The 22,821-nt window shown below is 44.7% G+C and overlaps 2 protein-coding genes across 2 annotated transcripts in view; both read left to right on the top strand.

Annotated features, from left to right (window-relative positions):
- Positions 1–3,376, top strand: part of myo15aa (myosin XVAa) — a 37,303-nt gene extending 33,927 nt beyond the window's left edge. The window contains exons 59-66 of the mRNA XM_041956474.1: positions 403–480; positions 594–690; positions 777–937; positions 1,318–1,451; positions 1,744–1,877; positions 2,095–2,228; positions 2,721–2,861; positions 3,076–3,376. Of these exons, the coding sequence (XP_041812408.1) occupies positions 403–480; positions 594–690; positions 777–937; positions 1,318–1,451; positions 1,744–1,877; positions 2,095–2,228; positions 2,721–2,861; positions 3,076–3,177 (981 nt within the window). The 3' untranslated portion in view covers positions 3,178–3,376. The remainder of the gene's footprint in view (positions 1–402; positions 481–593; positions 691–776; positions 938–1,317; positions 1,452–1,743; positions 1,878–2,094; positions 2,229–2,720; positions 2,862–3,075) is intronic.
- Positions 3,377–5,408: 2,032 nt separating this feature from the next.
- llgl1 (LLGL scribble cell polarity complex component 1) overlaps positions 5,409–22,821 on the top strand; it is a 31,980-nt gene continuing 14,567 nt past the window's right edge. Inside the window, exons 1-6 of the mRNA XM_041956829.1 lie at positions 5,409–5,541; positions 7,964–8,061; positions 18,791–18,872; positions 18,974–19,134; positions 19,538–19,684; positions 22,585–22,747. Of these exons, the coding sequence (XP_041812763.1) occupies positions 5,461–5,541; positions 7,964–8,061; positions 18,791–18,872; positions 18,974–19,134; positions 19,538–19,684; positions 22,585–22,747 (732 nt within the window). The 5' untranslated portion in view covers positions 5,409–5,460. The remainder of the gene's footprint in view (positions 5,542–7,963; positions 8,062–18,790; positions 18,873–18,973; positions 19,135–19,537; positions 19,685–22,584; positions 22,748–22,821) is intronic.

The following is a 22,821-nucleotide window of genomic DNA, read 5'->3' on the forward strand; positions in this document are numbered from 1 at the left end:
TTCCTCAGAATACATAAAAAAAATGACAAATGCTAATATTATGTTATCCCTATAGCCACTAAATTGTATTGAAATTAAACGTTAGCGTATTTTATGGAAAAATATAATTTTTCAGGTTTTATTTAGATGTTTGACCAATTCATATACACCTTAATTCTTTTTATCTTTTGAGCTAGTCACAAATATTAATGAGAAAGCTGTGTGATATAGCCAACTTACAAACAAATATTTACAGTTGGTCAAGTGTTAGGAATGGTAATACTAATGTTATTGTAGTATTGATATTTTTCTGCTTCTGTCATGTTTGAGCATGAGTTTGTGGAGCAGCTGCTTTCCTGCTCTTAGTAACAGCTGTACGCGCCATACTGTCGTTAACCCCTGTGATTGGTCGATTGTGTGCAGGCTGGGCGGAGCTCCAAAAGACAGCTGTTCCTGCTGCCAGGTGGGATCGAAAGGCACTTGAAAATCAAGACGTGTTCTGTGAGTGGCATGAGTGCGCGCACACGCACACACACACAGACTGCTTTTACACATAACAAAAGACAGATGCTGCATTTAGGGGTCAAACATGATTCAGGATTCCTTTATTTCAGGTTGCTTTGGATGTCATCGAGGAGCTTTGCTATGAGATGGGACTGCACAGGACAGAAGCTTTGGACGAATATGCCGTCTTTTTGGTCACGCACAGAGGTAACGAGGATCTCGCTCGTCGTAGTGGCGGCCTACAACGCAAACACACTGACATACAGCAATAACTGAGGTGCGTGTCTGCGCAGGTCAGAATGTGCGTCCCTTGAACAAGCGCGAGTACATTCTGGACATCGCGACAGAGGCGGAGCCAGTGGACACCAACTACAGCCTGTGGTTCAGGAGAGTCATATGGAGTCTGGCTCTCAAACTTGACAATGAACTGTATGTCACCATGCACTACAATCAGGTAGAGATCTACTGCTCATACAAAGTCTTCAAAGTACGGAAAATGCTTCATTTTAACTGTTTAAAGGTTAGGAATATGTGGCTCGTATAATGATTCACACTATCAGATGGAGATACAGTAGGGGTCTCTGTCGACACAGGAAGACCAGATCCATGGCTTTCTGTTTTCACTGTGTGGGTTTTTTCTGCAGGGAAAATGTTGCCTTTGTTGAAACATGGATTTGTGTGACAGCAGGCTCACTTCAACTAGCACAGTCTGACAAGGAAGGATGTGTCAAGATTTTAAACATTTCCGGCCACAAAGCGAGACGTGACCTGCGGTCAAATAAACACTAACTACTACTACTACTACTACTGCTACTGTCTGTGCCTTTGTTCAAGGTGTTGCCAGACTACCTGAAGGCCTTGCTGAGTGTGGTTCCTCAGGGGAAGGCCAGCGACCAGCATCTGCAGCAGATAGCCAGACTGGCTGCCCTACAGCACCGTGCCAAGGACACCATCTACCTGCCCACCCTGTAAATACACAGAGACACGCTGAACACAGATAGCAGCAGCAGAAGCTTTCCATTTAGCATCACACAACTGAACCTCTGTAGATAAACAGATACTCTATTGTCCCACAACGCATGGCCATAAACATGTATGACAGTCACAGGTGCATCCTCACGCAGCATATATGCTCAAATCTGCAAACACATGTAGGCTACTTAAACAGACAACACCAGCCAGTGAGCACATTTGTAATATATATGCTGCCTCTGAGGTATCACTGGTTTGCTTTTGTGTGTGTGTGTGTGTGTGTTTTAGCCGTGAGGTGCAGGAGTGTGTCCCCCCACCGTTCTACAGTAAACAGGGTTCACAGCCGTGGCTGAATATGACAACTCAACACATGCAGCAGGTCCAGCCCTTAAACCCACACCAGGCTCGTGCACAGTTCCTTGGTAAGACCCTGTGTGTGTGTGTATGTGTGCATAAAGACACAAATTTGAATCCCATAGAATTTTTTCAGAGTTATTAACAGGTCAGCAAAGTAGATCTTAGAATTCTGTGCTGGAAAGTCATGATGACAGTAATTGATCCAAGGTGCTGACTTGTGGTTGCCTTTTTTTTTTTTTTTTTTTTTTTTTTTTTTTTTGTTGTTATTTGTTTTTTGTCCAGGTCTGGTCAGTGCCTTCCCCATGTTCGGCTCCTCCTTCTTCTACATCCAGAGCTGTAGCTCCGCCTCCATCCAAGCCCCCTGCATCCTGGCTGTAAATCTGAACGGACTGCACTTTCTGAACAAGGATACTCATGTATGTTGCAGACACATAATCACACATGCACGACTTCATCCACTCAAACACGCATCCAGTCGGTTGCATGCTGCATGCTTCACATTCCAGTGACCAGCTGGCAAGGCATGGCAGCTAAGTGTGTAACAGTTTGAATTTAAAACAGGACTTTTACTTATTTAACTTCTATCTTTAGGATTGGATAAACGCAAACTATTGCAAAAACGTCATTATTTAAAAACAAAGGGTTTGGCTCCCTCTGCTGGTTGTTGCGTTTGCCGTCATCTTCTGCCCATCCTTCCATTTCATTATCTTAAAAAAAGAGAAAAGAAATTCAAACAATTCCTAGATATTAAATTTTGTGTTTTATGTGATTTTACTTTTAATATCTGTGCATATCTTTCTGTCAAGGTATGTCTGTAAGTGTGATATGTCTGTTTGTATGTGTATTCATTTATGTGTGTTATGTTTGGTTTTGTGTGTGTGTGTGTGTCTGTGTGTGTCTGTAATTAGGAGGCCATGGTGCGTTTCCCTCTGAAGGAGGTTCAGTCAACTCGCACCCAGAGACCAACTTCAGGCTCCAGTTATCCATATGTGGAGATCATGATAGGAGACCTGCTCAACCAGCGCATCACACAGCTACAGCTGGAACAGGTGTGTGCATATATGTGTGTGTGTGTGTGTGTGTGTGTGTAAGAGAGAGAGACTCATGCACTCAGAGTTGGTGAAAGAGGTTAAAATATGTACAGTATGTGTCAGTTTTCTGTGTTTTTCTCTCACTTTAAATGCCATGCTGTTTCTGTATGTTTGTGTGTGTGTGTGTGTGTGTGTGTGTGTGCGTGTGTGTGTGTGCATGTGTGTTTGTCAGGGCCTGGAGCTGTGCCGAGTCATTGCCATGCACATGGAGAACATGTTGTCAGTCAGAGAAAAGAGACTCACCTTGCCACCAAGCGAAATCACCCTGCTATAGCACAAGTTGCTCATAAGTGTACTGTATCTACCTCTATTTTAAAATTATAATATTTTCATGTGTAAAGGTTTCTGCAATGTGATGAATGTATTGTGATGATGTTGATGACAGGTGCATTCAATTAGGGCTGCAACCAACGATTAGTTTCTTGATTGATCATTCAGTCTGTAAAATGTCAGAGTGAAGACATCCAAATCACAGTTCCCCAAAGCCAAAGTTGTCACATTCAAGTAGCTAGTTTTGACCAGCAGTCCAAAACCCAAATATAATCAGTTATCAGTTTACTATCATAGAAGAGTAAGAAAAAAGTAAAAAACAAACAAACAGCGTTTTAACATCTGAGAAGCCTGAACAAGAAAATTTTGAGGCATTATTCTTTAAAAAAAAAAAAAGATTTAAATGATTATTCAGGGATTATTCCCACAGCATGAACATAAAGCAGGGAAAGGCATATACATACAACCCAGTGTCTGTGCGCGCGCACACACACACACACGCACACACCCTGATATTAATACATACACATGTCTGTGACGCAATGTAAGGAACAGAGAGAGTCAGACTTGGATAAATATCCTTTCAGACCGGCCTCATTAATGTTTTTAGTTTGCCCTTTTTAGCCAAAACTGTTAAATATCTTGTCTGCCATGGATGCTTTACAGGGCAGAGACAATGATGGATAAAGCCTCTTAAAGTGAGTTTAACTTCCCTGCTTTTTAAGAATTGTGTGTTTGATTAGCCGTGATCCTTTGAATCGAGTTAAAATGTGGTCTTGCACTGAGGGACCCTGGTGTGGTTGGCTCCGCTCAAAGAAACTGAACATTGTAAACGCGAGCTTGCAAGCTTAAGGATAACCTTAACTTCCCTATAACATTGAGAGATGCTTGTGGTTTGACATGATAAATAACTTTTCATTAGGCTTGGTCCTACATGCAAGAGTAGCCACCATAAATTATTTGTGAACCCACAAGACTTTAAAAAAAAAAAAGTTGGATTAGTTTTTAAAATGAAAAGAAGAGAAGGCAGCCAGAGAAACAAGCCACAAATTCAATTAATGTTCTTTTTTTTGTTTCCTGTCATGAAATCAAGGGAAATACACAACAGGAAAAACATATTTGGGGAAGCACGTTTTGGCACACAGTTATTGGCCACATCACTGAACAATTTGCACTAATTAAAATGATTATTTATACAGTGGATATATGCTTTGTTAATAACCGTTGTACATAAGTAATGCATGTCAATAATGTTGTACATTAAAGTTCGTAGCATAAATTATTCTGATGTGTGAATTTGTTTTTTTAAAGAACTTTATTAACAACATGAACAAAAACATTTACAAGTATAATCCAAAGGCACCAGAGAAAGCAAAATGAAAACACAGCATGGGAAATAGATAAATACAGCAAGAAGAATAGATAAACAAATAAATACTTGTAATAACTTTGGTGAATGCGGGTTTGCGATAAACCAGGGTCAAGGTGTAGTTTCAACTGTCTTTAGGCTTTTTTTCTTTGTGAAATTCAAGGAAAAGTGTAATATTTTTCTTTTCATGAGAAATGGTTTACTTTTATGAATTCTGCCGAACGCAAAAATAATTTGTCAGCTATAATAACAGTATGTGGGATTAGTTCATCCTCTTTCCTTGGATGATACCATATCTTTTTTTTCAAGGCGCATAGAAAACAACCAGCAATTAACATCATCCCAAAATGTCTTGCTATAATTACAGTCGTAAAATATTTACGATTTTTCACAATAGAAGGTGAACAAGTTCACTTGCTTTGCCTTTATTAACTCTTACAAGCTATTTACTGTTTGGATGTTTCATTTTCTGAAACGGACTCGCCGTTTATCCAATCACATTGGCGGATTACATGCGACGTCCCCTCGGTGCGTCCTGCGCTACAAACCGAACGTCCCCCTCCAGAGCGCTTGGCCGTGTGGGCGTTTCTTAGTAATTGCTCGCAGATTTCTTCGCCCTCATTGGTTAACGACAGCGGGGTCCGTGTGAACCGGGACGAGGAGGGGGGCTGTGGTCAAACCCACCGCGACCTAAACAGCACCAGGAGGGAGAGAGGGGAGGAGAGCCGCAGCCCGCAGCAGCAGCGTCGCAGCCCCGCTTTCAGCCTGCATGGGCTAGTCGGTTAGCTAGCTTAGCATCGTCCGACCGAGCCGCACCGCCTCTCCTGCCGCCGAGCAGCCCGGGTCGTTAACGCTATCTCCGTGTTTTCCTCTCCGTCCCCCGCCGCTCCTGCCTCCCGCCCCCTGCCCGGCTCCAAGATGATGAAGTTTAGGTTTCGTCGGCAGGGCACCGACCCGCAGAGAGAGAAGATAAAACAGGAGCTTTTCGCCTTCAACAAGGTAAAGTAACGGGACGGGGGATAGAAGGAGGGAGAGAGTGTCTCCACCTCCTCCCCTCTCCTCTTCTGGTGCTCCCCTGAACTGTCTGTCTCAGAACGGGACCAGGTTTTATGTCGAGCGCTGTGCCGCATTTGCCCCGGCGGCCGCTCCTCTGAGCTGCTGCTTTCTGTCCGTTTCCAGCTCCAAACACAGGCGAGATGTAAACTGCTGCTGCTGATGGACGCTTTGTTGATGTATGTGTGTGTGTGTGTGTGTGTGTGTGTGTTTTCACGTGTTAATTGGCTTCCACCCAGGCGAGGCCCGCGCTCAGAGTGAACGGCAAACTTACCCTTGCGTTGCTGTAATTACCCACCAGCAGCAGATTATGTCAGTGATAGGGATTATCAGACAGGCTTCACATTAACAGGATTATTTTGAGTCGTGTTGCAGCACTTTGAGCCTCATGAGCCATGTTTCATTCAGATATATGTGATCAAGATGGCTGTCAGTGGGGTGACAGTTTAAATTATTGCACCCTTTGATAGGTGGTGTCAGGTTTCACGCTGCTCAACTCTGGCCCCTCATCCACATGGATGTATACACCAGTTCACGTTGAGCAAGCCAGTAAAGACACTATCAGCCTCTTCCTCGCTGCTGAGCTCTGTTTAGCACCTTTTGGGTGGTGGGAGCTGCAGAGACAGGGGTCCACACGCTGCTCTTTTTAGACTACTGTGCAAAGACAAACCAGCTGGGCACTGCTGTGGCCTTGAACTCCGGTAAGGTGAGGCCGCTGCCTCTCTGCACGCTGTGTCACCGCTCAGAAAGTGGAGCAGAGAGCAGGGCCGTCCAAACCTTTGGATGTTGTAAGCCACAATTTATGAATGACATGACAGAATAAACAGGATTGTTCAGAAACGCAGCACAAATGTGGAGAAATCACAATGTCAATCAAAGGCTTTCACACCTTCGTTAGTGAAGCAGTGTTAAGAAAACTTCTCGAACTGTTCTCCAACACCGAGGATCAGTATCGTATCCAGTTAGACCAGTAAATCTGGTATTTATGTGATGAATAAGTTGTTCTATATGTCTTCAGTACTGTAAGAACACACGAGCCGGCGTGTTCGCTCCTGACAGATCAGCTTTTCATGGCTCGTTGGCTCGCGCTTGTCCTGGTCAACATGTCCAGTCAAGTTCATTCAAAGCTCGAGGTTACTCGCCTGACAACGGTTCTCCGAGCAGCATGAGTCAGACCTCTCATCGTGAAATACATGAACTGCTCAGACAACCTGTGTACGCCACCGCAAATGCCAGATTAATACACGATTACCTGGGCAGCCTAGATGCATATTTTTGTGTTGGCATGTTTTTCTTTTTTTTTTTTTTTACGAGGGAGAGACAGCAGAACCAGTGGGGGTTAGTCGGTGGCAGCAAAATAAGATGGGCTGCTCTTTGAATTGGTGCAAACCTGTCAGATGTCAAAGAAAAAGAGGAAAATGTCCATTAGAAGTTCCCAGAGCCCAAAGCGACATGTTCACATTGCTTGTTTTGTCCACCCAACAGTCCAAAACCCAAAGACATTTTATTTGTTGTCATATTCGACAGAGAGAAGTAGCAAATTCTCATATTTCAGAGGCTGAAGTAGGCAAATTTGTGCCATTTGGCTTGAAAACATCTTCAAATTAATTATCGATTTGATAACAATTGACTTATCGTTTTAGCTCCGCACGAAGGTGCCTTTAAAGAATATCAGGAGGTTGTGAGACGCTGAAACAGTGAATATTCAGGTTGGCTGAATGACGCTTCGGGGCTTAAGTCCATGAACTGTTTGTTGCACTGTGACAACAGTACACACACTTCTGCACCAGCTGCCACAACTATCACAGAGGTGGTCTCTCGACAGGAGTGTTACTTTGATGTGTGTGTGTGTGTGATTAGACTGCCACTCTAAAGAAACAAAGAGTTAATGTTTTACCTCCAATCTGAGCTCCAAGATAAATAACTCATTTCCAAATTTCTCGATCGCAGAAGCCGGTCAGGGTTTTTTAGCCGCAGAACTTTAAAGACCCTCTCGACCTCTTTAAAGCAGGTCAGTGCATCCGCAGAGTCACTGTTCTGTTTTCCCTCTGTACATCTAAATGCTTTCCCAGCTGTCTCGCCCTCTCCCAACATGCGCCAAAGGAAAAGCTGTGAATTGATGTTAATCCCATTTAACCAAGTTTGCAGAGCGTTTTTTTAAAAAAAGCAATCAGAGCTTTTTAAGAACTTTCCTCTAACTTTATTAAGGGGGTCCTCCCTTTTAGACGCCTCGCTGACTGCACAGACTCACTCGCAGACAGACGGAGCAGGGCAGAGCACTTTCATTGTGTCTTTTCTTGTGTCATCTGTTAATCTCTCGTCTGTTTGTCTTTCCCATTCCTTCGCTCCGCCTGTGTTTCTCTCGTAGACTTTGGAGCATGGCTTCCCTCATCAGCCCAGTGCTTTGGCCTTTGACCCCAAGCTGCAACTTATGGCCATCGGGACAAAGTCAGGAGCCATCAAAGTGTATCCTTTTATAATCATTGAGCTCAAGTTTTTCTTTTTTTGGGTGGATTGGGCAGTAACATTAAGGGCTGGCGATAAACTGAATATTTTACCCACTTCATGAACCTCTTATTGATCCAAGTTAATGTATAATATGGCAGTTTTCACTCACTCCCATATAACTAAGAATACGCTAGTCCAACCAATCAGTCAGCTTTGCAAGTTAGCACCAGAAATGAAATGTGCACTAGTTAATAAAAAAAAAAGAATCTTTACGTGTATTGCTACTAAAGAAAAAATAAAAATTAAAAACAAATTGTCCAGCCCTAAGTCACAGCTCTGCATCCATCTGAGCAACGGCCACAGAAGCTGTTTTTCTTCTGGTTTTGCCAGTTTACGTCTTTGAAGCGCTGCTCTGTTCGTCTGTACAGCAGCTCTGCAGTGCAGCTACAGCAGCGTCTTCAGCTGCGCGTTTGATGCTAACGGGAATCAGTGTTTCGTGCACCTGTCGTACTCTTTTAATGTTCTTTGGTGTAAGATTTTGTCTCGTGTGCAGGTTGTACTGAGTCTTTAAACTCCTGTCATTTGAAAAGAAAAACTAAAACAATGTCTGCACAAAGAGTCCGCACTGTTCTGTGCTTTTTAAAGCTAGTTGAGCTGTAAGTTATCGTCTGTGCTGCCGTTTCTTACAGCTCTTGCTCACGTGAAGCCTCACTGTGCTTTACGAATGTTGAGGAAATCCTGATCAGATGTATCTGCAGCAGAGCTGTTTATATAACATGACTTCAGCAGAGCAGTGCATTACTGCGTGCGCTGTCTGTCCCTGTGGGAAGTTGCACTGTCTGCACCACCGAAGTGAGGCGCGCTGGTCGGTTATTCCCGTCAAAACTGACAACACTGGAGGAAACTTTAATCATTTTGTACAATTTGGGTTTTATTTTCATAGTTGTGGCCAATTGTCCTTTTGGGTTATCGTAAAAAATGTTTTCTCACCAACTAAACGTCTGATATTTTGGAATTTAGGTCATTTATAGAAAGGGGTCTGGTACGGAAAGGATGCTCAGTTTCACCATTCTCATTTAGAAGCAAAATGATTGGCAAAGTGATCACCCAAACATTGATTACCTTTTGCAGTCCGACTTGCAGTACTTACTGCAGTAGTGTGAGCGCACAGTTTCTCTGTGCAGTCGACATTTCAGGTGCGCTGACTTCGGTGTAATTTCAGCTGAAGTGGTTTAGATGATCTGGTCAAAGTGGGGCTTTGTTTACCACCTGCGTGCGTCATCTGACCACTCGTGTTCCTGCTCCACTTCACACAGTTGTAATGCTGTCATCGCTTCCAGATCACCGCAATTAACTCGGTGAGTAAAATCTTATCGTAGCCGATAGGACTGCGGGCCAGAGCTATGAAAATGAGACCAAGACCGAAAAACAACAACAACATCATCATTACATGCACGGTTGGGCAGATGATTTTATCATTGGATGCACGGCATACCATGAATGCATTCTTGAGCTTGCGGCCGCTGGGACTCTAACCCCCAACTCCTGGCAGTGGCGAGGCAAGACTGTGACACTGACTGAAGCCGTACTGGAAATGAGCATTGGTTTGGCTCGGGAGAAGCATGGCGGCAAAACCATAATTTGGCTTAGAGCGTCAGTTGTGTCAGAAGTTCCAGCAGCTCAGAGGTTCACGCTCCGTCCTCATCACACCACTGTGTGACATGTTATTGATCTCGCTTGTCTGTCTATGGCCGCCAGCGCTGTCACGATTACAAAGACGGGCCTGTAGTTTCATAGCAGGCTAACATCAGTCAGTCGAGCGCCTTAGAAAAGGAAGATCCTGGATGTTTTGAAGCCTATGTTAAGGGTGTTTGTTTTGCTTGTTTGCGTCACATGCTTCACGTTTGTCTCGCATGTTTCATCTGGGAGCGTACGAGCTGCAGCGGAGAGCACGTTAAGAAGATTTATCAACGCAAACACGCCAGTGTTTGCTTCTGAGTGTATGTCCGTTGCCGCTGTTTATGGTTATTTAATCAGTACGTGCACATTTATCAGCGTGTGTGAAGGGAGGCCGGCTGTGGTTGTGTGCAGATGCATTAGACTGGAGAATCGACTCTTTGAGACGCAGCTCTCAGAGAGAGGGAGAGTGGTGGTGCCAGGCACTTGCACCCCAGAGGGAGATGGATGGAGGGAGAGATGGAGGAGGGGAGAGATGGAGATAAACAGAGGCAGTGAAGACAAGGGAGTGTGAAGGAGATGGAAAAGGGAGACGGAATAACTGCGCTGCACGGCTCTACCTACTCTAACAAAATGACTGATACTGCAAAGCTCAGACTAGTCATCCTGACTTTGAGCAAGTTCCCAGCTGCTGGAAGTCTGCATGCATTCTCTCTGAGAATATCTGCAAAGTATAACAAGAGTCATGAACAAATGTCGTGTTTTACACATTCATTGCATTAGATCAGTTGCTCCCAGCCAGGGGCTTTTAATCAAAGGATTTCCTTGTAAAATACTGGATTACATCTCTTTACGCTTGTAAAACCATTCAGGTGAAACCGTTTGAGAGGTAGAACCATCTTTTTTAATTGTCTCAACCCGGTGAAGGATTGCGCGTAGACATTGCTTTGTGCTAGATCACCTTTTAGCCCTCATCACAGTGCGGAAACCATCTTTGAAACAACACAAACAAGCTAGAAAGAGGCATTTGAGTTCCCATTTTCAACCTCAGTGTTATTCTGAAAAATCGTTAGCCATCGTGTAAGTGTGTGTGTCCACATTCCCTGATAATCTCACAGACTCACTGACTCGGGTTTGACCCGGACATGTTTGCCAGCATACCTGCCTAGCGTTGCGCACGCACACACACACTTCCATCTTGCCTTGCCAGATGTGTGGTTTGATTCTCACACACACTGACGCCTGAGTGGTTCATGAGTAAAGACAAAAAGCTGAAGAGAAAGTTTGGTGGAGCAGACGTGGAGTTTATTGACTCAATTACAAAAGATGGAGTGGAAAATTGTAAAATTTGTTGACTTTTTTTTTTATTGTTTGAACTTCTGTTCTCCATCCTGGCACGATCTCTCCCCTCGTTCACATGCGCTCTCTTTCAGGCGCTCGCTCGAGTTCCTCACTTGTTCTTTCCCTCTTCGCCTTCCCTCGCTCCCTGCGTGTTTGTAAAGGCAGAGTCATATTACGCCCTGAGAGTTTCTGCAATCGACCACAGACTGGGGCTCAGCAGAGGGAAGGGGACAATGTGGTGTGTGGAGTTTTCTTGTGCGTGTGTGTGTGGAGATCAAGTGTGGGGGTGGTGGGGCGATTCTTGGGGAGTCTGTCTCCTGTCGAAGAATGCGTGCTGGGCTGCCCTGGGTTAACCCTCCCTCCCTGTGTGTGTGTGCGTGTGTGCATGCGCGCACATTGGGTGAGTAAGAGCTTTGTTGCTGAGTCTAGTCTTAATAAAGGAAGCTTTTGAATTGGTTTCCAAGACAACCAGCGCAGTTGCCGGGGATGAGAAGTGCTCGCAGACTGGAGGGTATTAAAAGTCTGCAGCTCAGCACGTCAGACAGAGTTTGTTGGTAGGAATGCTTCAGTTATGCTTCAGAAAACGCTGCGTACAGTATTACAGTAGCTGCCAGTATCCCACACACATTACGAAACTGCAGGCCGTGGCGTTATCTGGACAGTCCAGTGCGTGCTGAATCACACTGAAACTCTGTGACCATCAAGCTTCAGTATCGACAATCCAGCAACCAGAGGACGAGCTAATATTTACACGCACACACGCATGCACGCACACACACGCACGCAGAGCGGAGCTTTGATGTTTGTTTTTGTGGGTGTGCTCCAGCTGTCAGCTCTCCCTCTGTCTGTCTGACATCCTGTTGGTCACACACACCACACAGCGTCATCGGATCTCGCCTCTTTTCACTGCCGTTCCTTCACATCACCAGTTGACCGTTCGCTCATGTCACAGCGGCAAACCCGCGCTTTAACTCTGCGAGTCGCGCACCTCTGCCGTGTCACAGCGTGCACGCGTCTAACGGCGAATGGAATCCATCGCCTCATTTCCTCGCGTCCTTCACATAGTGGCATGAGAAGCGGACTCTGACAGCTGCTTCAGCTTAAAGTGAAGGAATCCTGGATTGTTTATCCGTCCTCCAAGTCAACAAATTTTTTGCCGTTTGCGGTGAAAACAGTAAATTCCCCCTGTGCTTGTTTGTGCCACACAATTTCCTTTTAATTGTCACACAGCTACAGCTTTTCCTTCCCTTTTTATTGCCAGCTTTTCATTTGCTCCAAGTCACATTAATTTGTTTTCATGCTTAGCTGCACACACTCTGGCTCATATCGGAGGCTAATTTGTAGAGAAAATACTACAAAATCTTATGTAACCTGCATCCTTTTTTTAGTTGTTTGTGGTAAATCGATATGTCAGTACTCAGTTGTTTGGTAGCTTTCTAATCGAGTTGAAGATGCAGACTCCCTTCAACATTCCTCCCACCCTTCACCTCTTCCTCCCTCTTCGTCTTCTCACCCACATACTGCCTACTCTCTGCTAACTTTCTATCTGATGCAGTAAAACTTTTTCTCTCACTTTCTCATGTCCCCTGACCATAACTTGTTCCTCATTGATATTCCTGAAGAATGGCAGGACCTTTAAACCCTCCCCTCTCTATTCTGCGTTCTCTCTCTCACCCAACCTCTCCACCCTCCTCTTTCCCCATCTTTGGTCCGTGCCGGCCCTCCTCACCCCCACACCTACACGCTTCCAGATGAATGGACACACTCGCTCGTCCATTCGGCACAAAAGAAAAGTTGCAGGGGCCTGTCTGAAGGGATAAAAGGTGTGTGGTCTCACCCAGTTCAGCAGAGTTGAACAAGGGAAAAGAAAACATTTACCAGAACTGACAATCAAAGTTGTGTAAAAACAATCTGAAGGAACAAGCTGAATCAGTGGGGATGGGTGACTGAATTAAAGTGAGAGGAATGGTAGTGCTAACTGCTCGCTAGCTGTATTTTCAAAAATGTAATGATATTTGCCAGAAGTACGTTCCAACTCCATTGGCAGTGGATAATAAGAGGCTTGTTAAGCTACTGTTATGACAAATTTCTGTATTTGAGAGTGATCTTTGATCGTTCCTGTTAGGATCTACTTTCCGTCAATCACTTTTGTTGATCTTGATCATTTTTAAATGGTCAATATCATCAAGCCTGGCTGTAGACTCCCTGCTAAACTACTGCAACAGCCCCGTGAGGCTGAATTTAGGGAAGCAAAGCGATGGTTTTAGCTAAATGCTAACATCGGCATGCTACCACACTCACAAAGACAAGCTAACATGCTAATGTGTCTGATGTTTACCATGCTCACAATCATAGTTTAGCCTGTTAGCATCCTAGCATTTGCGTAAACAGAAGTATTGAGCAGATTTTGAACTGATGATGCTACTGAAGAGTTCACTGATGACCAAACTGATGAGAGTTTATCATGAGGGGAACACGACTGAACCAGCCCTCCACTATTTCACTGAAAATCCTAAATGTGGACGTCAGGGTGTTGCCTGAAGGAAAATCAGGGGTCAATCCAAGTCAGGATTCATCCTCTGGGTGCCGCGAATGTTTGTCGTGTTCTAGATAAACTTTGTGCTATTTTGTAGCGTTTTGTTGCCGATTTGACAATCAAGTACAGTCTGTGTTCAAGTTTGACTGCTGCCATGTCAGGGGAGTGTGTGCACTGAGCTGGGGGACAGAGAGGGGAGGTGTGGGAGGTGGAGAGGTACTGGCTGAGGCAGAGGATGCAAATGAGACGGGATTGTTTCTCTAGTGGGTGGGTGGAGTTGTTTGGCTTGTCTTGTTGTAGGGCTGCCTTTTGCCAGACGTCTGAGGAGTTTGAGATTATGTGTGTGTGTTGCTATGTGTGCAGGGAAGAAAGGGAGTTGGAGAAAAATGCTTGCAGACGATGCCTCAGAAGTTTAGAACTAAAACCAAGTTGTTGTCTGACTCGTAAAGTTTTCTTTTTAAACATTTCTGACTGTTTCTGTGGCGTTTCTGTGTTCTCTTACTGTGTGTGGTCAACTCGGACATTCATCCTCGGGTGTAGTGAGCCGTCCTTCCTGTCCATCCCGATCTTCTGTCGTGTGTGTGTGTGTGTGTGTGTGTGCGTGTGGGTGCTTGTGTGTGTGTGTGTGTGTGGGTGTGCTGCCTGTTGTCTGTGTGTCCGCATGGAGAACAATGCCTTCTGTTTGTCTGTATTCAGACCGTGAAATCGCTTTATCCCTGCTAACGCTCTCTCTCTGCATCACCGGGCAATCGCACATGTGTGTGTTTGTGTGTGTGTGTGCGTGAGGAAGAGACAGTGATTCAGTGATTATGAGTTACTGTAGGCCTCCATTGTGTGCATTTCAGGGTTGTCTGGTGAGCAATGCAGCGAATCTTTGCACGTTCCACTCAGAACATGCAGGTCGATGAATGGTTTCTTTGCACTGATCAGCACAGTCAAACCGCTGCGTCATTCAACACGTTGCTCCAAGTTTTAAGTCTGCTATGTTAATTCTTTTTCGTAGGAACGTCCTGCACATTTATTTCCAAACGGCATCATCTAAAACCATTTATGCACAGCTTTGAGTGTCCTTGCAGCCAGTTTCACTGCTTTTATGAGTGTCTGTGGTTCATTTTATTAACGCTTTCAATTTTCATATCCAAATTGGATTGAGGACGCCTTTGAATTACAGCTTTGAGTCAGTGTTTCCAGCTCTTTATGGACTATTGACTTCTTTTATCCTTTGGTGTTACGCCCTTGTGTGTGTGTGTGTCTGTTTGAACTGTGGAAGAAGCCTCTGACGCTCCTGGTCAGGCATCCTGAGAATTTGCAGCAGTTCCTTTCATCTCTCATATCTGTTTTATCTGGTTTATTTTCTTACTCTCATGTCTTAAATTCAAGCACATCTTTAAGTGGCATGTGTTGAAACGCCAGATTAATCAGTCCTTGATATTTATCAGAGCTGTAGTCAGAATAGGAGTTTTTAGTCACGCTACGGGTCAGCTCCAGAGATGATTAGGTTGGTCGGCCTGTCACCTTCATCCAGACTGGAAGGTCTCAACAGCCATTGGACAGTTTGGGGTACAATATAGTGCACACATTCATGTTCCCCTCACACTTAATTATATAACCTGGGATGATAGGTGGAGGGGAAAGTCAATGTTTTAGTTTGTCCAAAACTTTGGTTTATGACCAAATGTCTGTAAACTAATGGTATTCCCATCAGCCTCAGCTGTAGTTTAGTGGTAATTAGCAAATGTTAGCATGCTAACAGGCTAAATTAAAATGATAGCATAATAATATCATATACTAACAAGGCTGTGACTGTGTGCGTGTATTCATGTGAATTTAACTTACCAATACCTTCTAGCATGTTTGTGTGTTTGTATTTATAACCACAGCCTGGCTGTTGCAGCGGGGGGCAGCGTGACACATATTCACATTTATTATCTGCCCACTGCTGCTCAGGCCTTGTACTAATGGGGTGAGGAAGCCTAATTCAGATGGGACACACATACACACACACACATTTATAATGAGGTTACAGCAAGAGGGACTCCATCTACAGCTGTCCCTGTTGAGGAAGTGATGACATCATCACCGGGAATCCCTCCACCAGCTGTACTCTGACATCACCAGGACCAGGAAGTGTGTGTGATCTTTGAATCATGTGCCACAGTTGATCACACACTTTGTTTGCCCCCCCCCCCCCCTCTGATTAGCAGTATGAACCTCTGCCCCTGCTCTACAACTGTTGTGTGGAACGACAGGGTTTGAAACTGGAGATGGTAGCGGCCTGGTTCCTGTCAGAGGTGCTTACAGACCAGCCAAGTGTCAAGGCTCCGACGCAGTCCTAAATAGTCATTAGTGGTCTTATTTTTTCTCCATGCACTGACAGCTTTCTATGCAGTCTCATTTTGCACAGCCAGCTTAAAGTTGTGGGGGACGCTGTATGGATTTGTGATGAATGAGCTGTGGTCATCGTTACATACCTGGGATACACACACAAACCGCTGCTGTCCATCTGTCTTACGCAGCTGTGGAGCTCTAATTTTACTCTCCTGACAGTTTTCTCACTTTTAACTTTGGAGCACAGCAGTGAAGCTATTCTCATTTATCTTTCATCATCTTCCTGCATAGTTATTCCTCCTCTGTTTATCAGCCTTACTTTGCACACCCCATCTCCTTGTGACACAGCAGTTTGACACATTTTGCAGTCGCGTGTTCACTCTTACCTCATCGTTCTACCTTTGGTTACATAAGGCAGTAATTTGTCTTTTTGGGAAATGTGCTGTCTTGCTGAGAATTAAATGATTAGATGTGTCCGTCCGTTAAATATAAAGCCACAGATAGAGGATAGTTAGCTTAGCTTAGCTTAGCTTAGCTTAGCTTAGCTTAGCTTAGCTTAGCTTAGCTTAAAGACTAGAAACAGGGAGGTCCAAAACCCAAAGACGAGAAGAACATGTTGAGGTGTTACAGGGGCTTAAATGCCAGTCATTGCCTTTCAGTGCACCCGGCAAAGAAATAGTCCGGCACATAACTCGATGTAATGCTGCAACTTGTCATTTTTACTCTTCGGTTTTTGTAGGAATTAAACTAATGATATATAACATGTTAGTTAGTGAGCTTTAGAGGTGCTGGTAGGCAGATTTTGAAACCTTTTGAACAGAGCCAGGCTAGCTGTTTCCTCCCATTCCCAGTCTTTATGTTAAACTAAGCTAATGGTCTGCTGCCTGTAGCTTCATATTAAATGTACAGATATCAGAGTGGTATCAATCTCCTCATTTAACTCCCTGTACGAAGGCAAAAAACTTCCTAAAATATCAAACTATTCCTTTAAGATATCTGTATTTTTGTCTTTAATTGTGCTTTTCTTAATTCGTCTCCCACTTAAACTCCGCTCTGGTCTCTCTGCCTCTCTCTTTGTCTGTACTTGTGGTTCATGACCAATGAGTGAATGTTCCCCTCACACCTCCACCTCCAGCTGTCTGAGGCATGTGTTATTGCAGTGAATAAAACCCAGGGACAGGAAGTGACAACACTGAAGGAATGCTAGTATAACACTCAGCTGGGCCTCCGGGGAATTGGGATAGGGAGGGAACGAGAAAGGAGGGATTTAAGTTCGGAGGAGAAAGAGGAGGGCAGGTACATAAGCTTCTCTGAGCCCGAGAGGAGGGTTACCAAGAGCTGAGAAATGAGACAGCTGAGGAATGTTGGTATTAAAGGTCCACTGAACCCCCACAGGGAAAACTGGTGGTTTTAGGCAGAGATGGGGAAGAGGCAAAGAAACAAACTGTAGTAATCTTTGCTGTAACCAGAGAGCTGCTGCTGTGGAAAGAGAGGGTTAAGGAATAGTGGGGAATGGCTAACATAGCACTGGTTTCTGGAGTATAACGGGTTGAGGGTGGATGGATAAAGGGAAAGAAAGGAGGAGAATAGAGATGAAGATAAGTGGATTTGTATACAGTTCTTCCTGGGCCTGCAGGGAACTGGAAAGAAAAGGCCTGCACCAGTCCAGTAAAGAAATGGATGGGAATGAAAAGAGCAGGATATTAAATGTATCTGGTTATAATATTTATCTTCTCTCAGAAAAAAGAGGATAGATAATAATATAAAGCAATGAGAAAAGCTCACAGGAGAACTCCCCAGATTTCCTCTTATTTTTCTGCATTTTTAATCTCCATTCCTGCAGGCTTATGTAAGCAGTGTACTAAAGTGTGTCGGTATTGCTCACAAGTGTGTGTGCATGCTAATTTGCAGTTCAGACCAATTTAGCCTGGTTGCGGCCACGGCGTCACACTTCTTGAGTGTTGCTTTTATTTTATCTGCTCAGCTTCATTTACTGGACTAACAAAGGGAGGACTCTGTGAAGACTGCTTTTGATTACACACAAACACACGGCGTGGTGGTTTTGGGCATCTGCGTCATCTGCTGTCGGTAATTGCCATGAGTTTTGTTATAGTGTTTAATTTCTCCCCTACTATTACACCTAACCAGTGTGTTTCTTCTGGTTTATAGCTCAGAACTACCAGTTTAAACTGTTCAGAGTCTTGCACTCTGTCCTCCCACTCACACATTTTAATTCTGTCTCTATTTGAAAAGAAAAAGCTTTGATGGCAGAAGGGATGCTTTAAGATATTCCTCTGCCTGCTGGTGTGTATTGTGGGTGTGTGTGTCTGTGTGGCCTTTACTTGCTTCATGCTAACACGGTGACACAATGTGTGCCCTCTGGTTGTCACCTTTTTGACCAAACTCTCCTAACATACAAGTAATGCATATTTTTAAACCATGATGGCAGCCTGACTGGTATTCCTGGCAGCGTTGGTGCAGTGCCTCCAAGGGGGGAGACCGAACGGGAGGAGAGAGAATGATATTTCAAGTTGTGTTGGAGTTTATCCAGTAAGACGAGTAATGTGGTAAACACAGTGTGACAGTGTGTCCCTGACAGTTTCTGCATGTCCACAGCCTTTTCTCCCTGCATGCATTGTTTTACTGTACTTAAGAAAACACTCACACTTTGTGTTACTGAGACAGCTGCACATGCACAGCATGAAAGTAGTTGCAGTAAATTATTGCCAGAATACATAGACCAGAATACATGCTGTATTATTTACTTGCTGTGGAGACTTCTGCATTGGTGTACAGCTGACTTAGTCTTGCCATTGTACAGCGTAAAAGTCTGCTTTGTGAATTTCCTTGACGGGACCCTTGCAGCTACGGGGCCCCCGGTGTGGAGTTCACAGGACTACACAAAGACACCACAGCTGTCACACAAATCCACTTCCTGCCTGGACAGGTAAGCTCCGCCCACCTGCTGTCCGAATGTTTGAAGAGAAGAGATGCAACTCCTGGCAGGAAGTGACGTCTGATGCTAATGTTTAACTTTCACTGCGATAGGGCCGCCTGCTGTCACTGCTGGATGACAACACGATTCACCTGTGGGAGCTGGTGGCCGGTCCCCCCAGAGAGGTTGGCGGGTTGAAGAGGGAGGGCGTGGTCTGTCTACAGGAAGTGAGCAGCTACAGCCTCCCAGGAAGACCCGGCATTGAGAGCTGCAGGTACATTGGAGCCTGTTGATGCTGTTTTAGATCTTAAAGGTGTAAGATTTTCATCATATCAAGCCCAATTATTCTGCTATAGCCATTAAATGGATTTGCACTCATTAGTTACCTCTCTATGTAGTAATTTGCAGTTTCCAGACAGTTATATGAACAATGATATAAACATTCAATATTTTCTGAATGAGAGGCCAATCCTGCTCCATTTCTGAAACTTTCTGGTATTCTGAGAACCTTGCAGTAATGAATTTCAAAGCTCAGTCAAATTGCACTCAATGCAAGCTTTTCAAGTCTGTTGAATTTGTCACAGGAAGCGAATACGTCACCTCCTGTTCCTTATTAAAATGAATGGCAGCTTCACTCCTTCACTTCACTCCACTCCTTCCTCTCCTCTTCTTCTCAGTGCCACTCGGGTGACTGTCCTCCTCTTGCTGAGGTCATGTGACCTGCTCTGCATTGGGACAGAGGGAGGGGGCGTGTACTTCCTGGAGTTGCCCCACCTCTCACTGAAGGACAGCCAGACGCTGCTCCAGGATCAGGTCACGCAGAGGTGAGACTGTCGCGTAAATGACTTCGCAGAAAGGTCAACGAAGAGATTTAAAAAACAAACAAACAAACAAACAGAAAATGAAATAAAAGTCAAGAAAGGACTGACCAGTAATCACAAATCAAGTGCTTCCCAGGTCAATCTTTTGTAGTTTCTCCTTTTCTCTGCTGAAGAAGAACACTTTTCTCTGCCGTCTTGACTCTGTCTCCATCCGTGTCACAGCATGTCTTCCTTAAAACACTAAACACTCAGTTTCCTCCACTCACAGCTCCAGCTGAGCATGTCGGACACATACATCCATGCAGAAACAAATATCCCTCTTGACCCCGACAGCAGCAGCAGGCAGGTCAGGGTCGTGTGGTTCAGGGACCATGAGAACGGCCAGATCCCCTGAACGCAGCTTGGAGCGTCGAGGAAAGGGAGCAAGAGACATCACGTACAGGAAAACTGAAAAAGTTGTATTATTTTAGTTGTTGGTTTTGGATGTGGTGTGAGTGAGGAGCGCTAAATCAGATAAAGTTGATGCTGTTATTAAATTCAAATTGGCACAGAACTGAGATGTGGAGGCATCTGTTTCAGGACGTTGTTGCATTGGATATGTTCAGTAAATGTTGGATAGGAATTTGAACAGATGTTTTACAGTAAATAAAGTAGCTACAGTATGCAGTGAATATCTGTGCAGTTTAGCTTAAAAAAGCAGCAACCTCCTTGCCTCTTTTCTGGCTTTGCATTGACAACTCACTTCTTTTCAGTCGGCTTGTGCAGGGCTCAGTCGCAATCAGGATTTAGCTGGTGATCACTGCAGGGCTGTTTGCTTGTGTTGGCGACCGCTGTGTTATCAGATTGGACCGATTTACACCCACAGATTCATGAAACTGATTGAAACAGATTGAGTTTTTAAAGAAGAAGAATAACTAGTTACTGTATGTGTTTGCCCCGAACATAAACTTTTAATGACATGAACAAATTTAAGGTTTGCCATCAAGTTTTCAGTGGCTTTGAATCTACTTAGTAGTATAGAGGCTCAGTTGTAAGCTGAGCTGACTGTAGCAGTTGATGCATTGGTAGTAAACAATTTTGCGTAATGTGGTAAAGAGGAATTGCTTTTAATTCATAAAATGTCAAATCACTGGCAAACAGCATCAACAAAGAGGAACTGTGGTCACAAATGGACCAATACCAAGATTCTGTGAAAGACATGTAATTGTATCACTACAGGGCTATTATACTGTGTGGTGTTTCTGTTATTTTATCCAGCCCCTCAACAGTCATGCAGTGTAGTGTGCAGCCATCTGTGAGAGTATCAGCAGAACGAGAGGAAAACTCGGTGTGAGTGGAGCACAGCCACGGATCTTCATCACAGACAGTGGTTATATATAGATATTAGCGTGATGAGGGCACGTCGCCGTAATGGTAAAACGATGTGTGTGCAGCAAACATGCACGCTGTCGTGTTTCTTTACTTTTCGTGCTGCAGTCTTCTCCTCTGCATTCCTGTGTGGATGTGTTCACAGAGCTGCTGTTGTGTTTCTTTTTCAGTCCACTGTGTGACTGTCTGACTGGTTGGCCAAACCCCTCATTAACCAGGCTTGTTTAGGGAAGTGGGCAGAACTGAGGCCTAACGACGGCCCTGATAAGGCTTGTGTGTGTGTGTGTGGTGTGTGTGTGCAAAGATGGCGAGGTTTTTGACAGCGAGGCTTTGTACCGGCTGCCAAAACACGGTGTTCCGGTTGGGGAAGTGTTTCAGCTGAATCTCCAATGCGTGCACACACACACACACACACACACTCAGAGAGGCTCATCGCCGGGACTCTAGCAGGATGCTGGATTCCCTAAAAATACTTGTGAACGGAGAGATGGACACAATGGAACGCTTTGTTGGGAATGTTTCTGCCTCTGTGCTTCCGGAGAGGATCTTCCTCAGTGTGTGTGTGTGTGTGTGTGTGTGTGTGTGTGTGTGTGTGTGTGTGTGTGTGTGTGTGTGTGTGTGTGTGTGTGTGTGTGTGTGTGTGTGTGTGTGTGTGTGTGTGTGTGTGTGTGTGTGTGTGTGTGTGTGTGTGTCACAGGCTGGCTATGTCATTTGCGATGATCTTTCGCTGCCTCATCTGCAGCAGAGAGCCCAAAAAGCTGCATCGCTTTCTCCTCCATCCCTCTTTGTTTGTTTGTTTTTCTCTCTTTTCTTCCTCTCCTCTCTTTTCGGCGTCCTTCGCTGAGGGAATCCTCTGACATCTCGAGGGTGTGTCCTGCTCCACATTCCTCCGTTGCCTCAGAGGAATGTCTAGTTCACATCTCCAGCTCCAGCTTAATGTTGATTTCACTGTTGTTGTTGGAGGAAGAGCAGCCTGCGGCCCTTTTACAGTTTATACACATGGTTTGAGCACTGGGTTGATTATACTGTACAGACATTTTAACACTTTTGGAGTTTCACTTCGGCGATGCACAGATTTCTCCTCCACTCCTTTTCTCGTCTTTCTAACTTTTGAAAAAGTGCAAATGCGGGACTCGTCTCTAAACCCCTGTCCAAACCATGCATTTAAACCAGCATGGCTTATTTTAAACAGTTAAACACAGTACATGTAACAGCATAGCCTGAGCTTAAGGTTCCACCTACTACTTTTGTCATCACATGACCCATGTATGGAACTTCAGTTAAATAATAACAGGTGATCGTAAATGGGGAAATGTGAATGGCCTCTTTGATCATGATCTGGCTCACAGTGTTCCTCTGACTATAGGTCGAACTTTAATCTGCCAGTATTAATTCTTGTATCCCCGTCATGATGGCAGGCTGCTTCACAGACAATTACTTCACCTCGTTTTGACCTGTAGGCGTGCACTTTATGGCGTGCCGGGTCACAAACAGGCTACAGATGTGGGATAACGGGTAATGTTTTGTTTTCCCAGCCTGCCGGATGATTACAGATGTGGGAAATCCCTGGGGCCGGTGGAATCTCTTCAGGAACATCCGCAGCAGCCAGGGAAGATTCTGATTGGCTACAGCCGGGGCCTGGTGGTCCTATGGGATCTGAGCACCCGGCATGCTGAGCAGCTCTTCCTGGGCAAGCAGGTACCTGGTTTACAGTGCAGAGTTTAGTGCACGGTGGTGTTCCATGATGAATTTTTTTTATGTTGGTACAATGA

Source organism: Chelmon rostratus, chromosome 17 (assembly GCF_017976325.1).
Source record: "Chelmon rostratus isolate fCheRos1 chromosome 17, fCheRos1.pri, whole genome shotgun sequence".
Taxonomy (NCBI): Eukaryota; Metazoa; Chordata; class Actinopteri; order Chaetodontiformes; family Chaetodontidae; genus Chelmon; species Chelmon rostratus.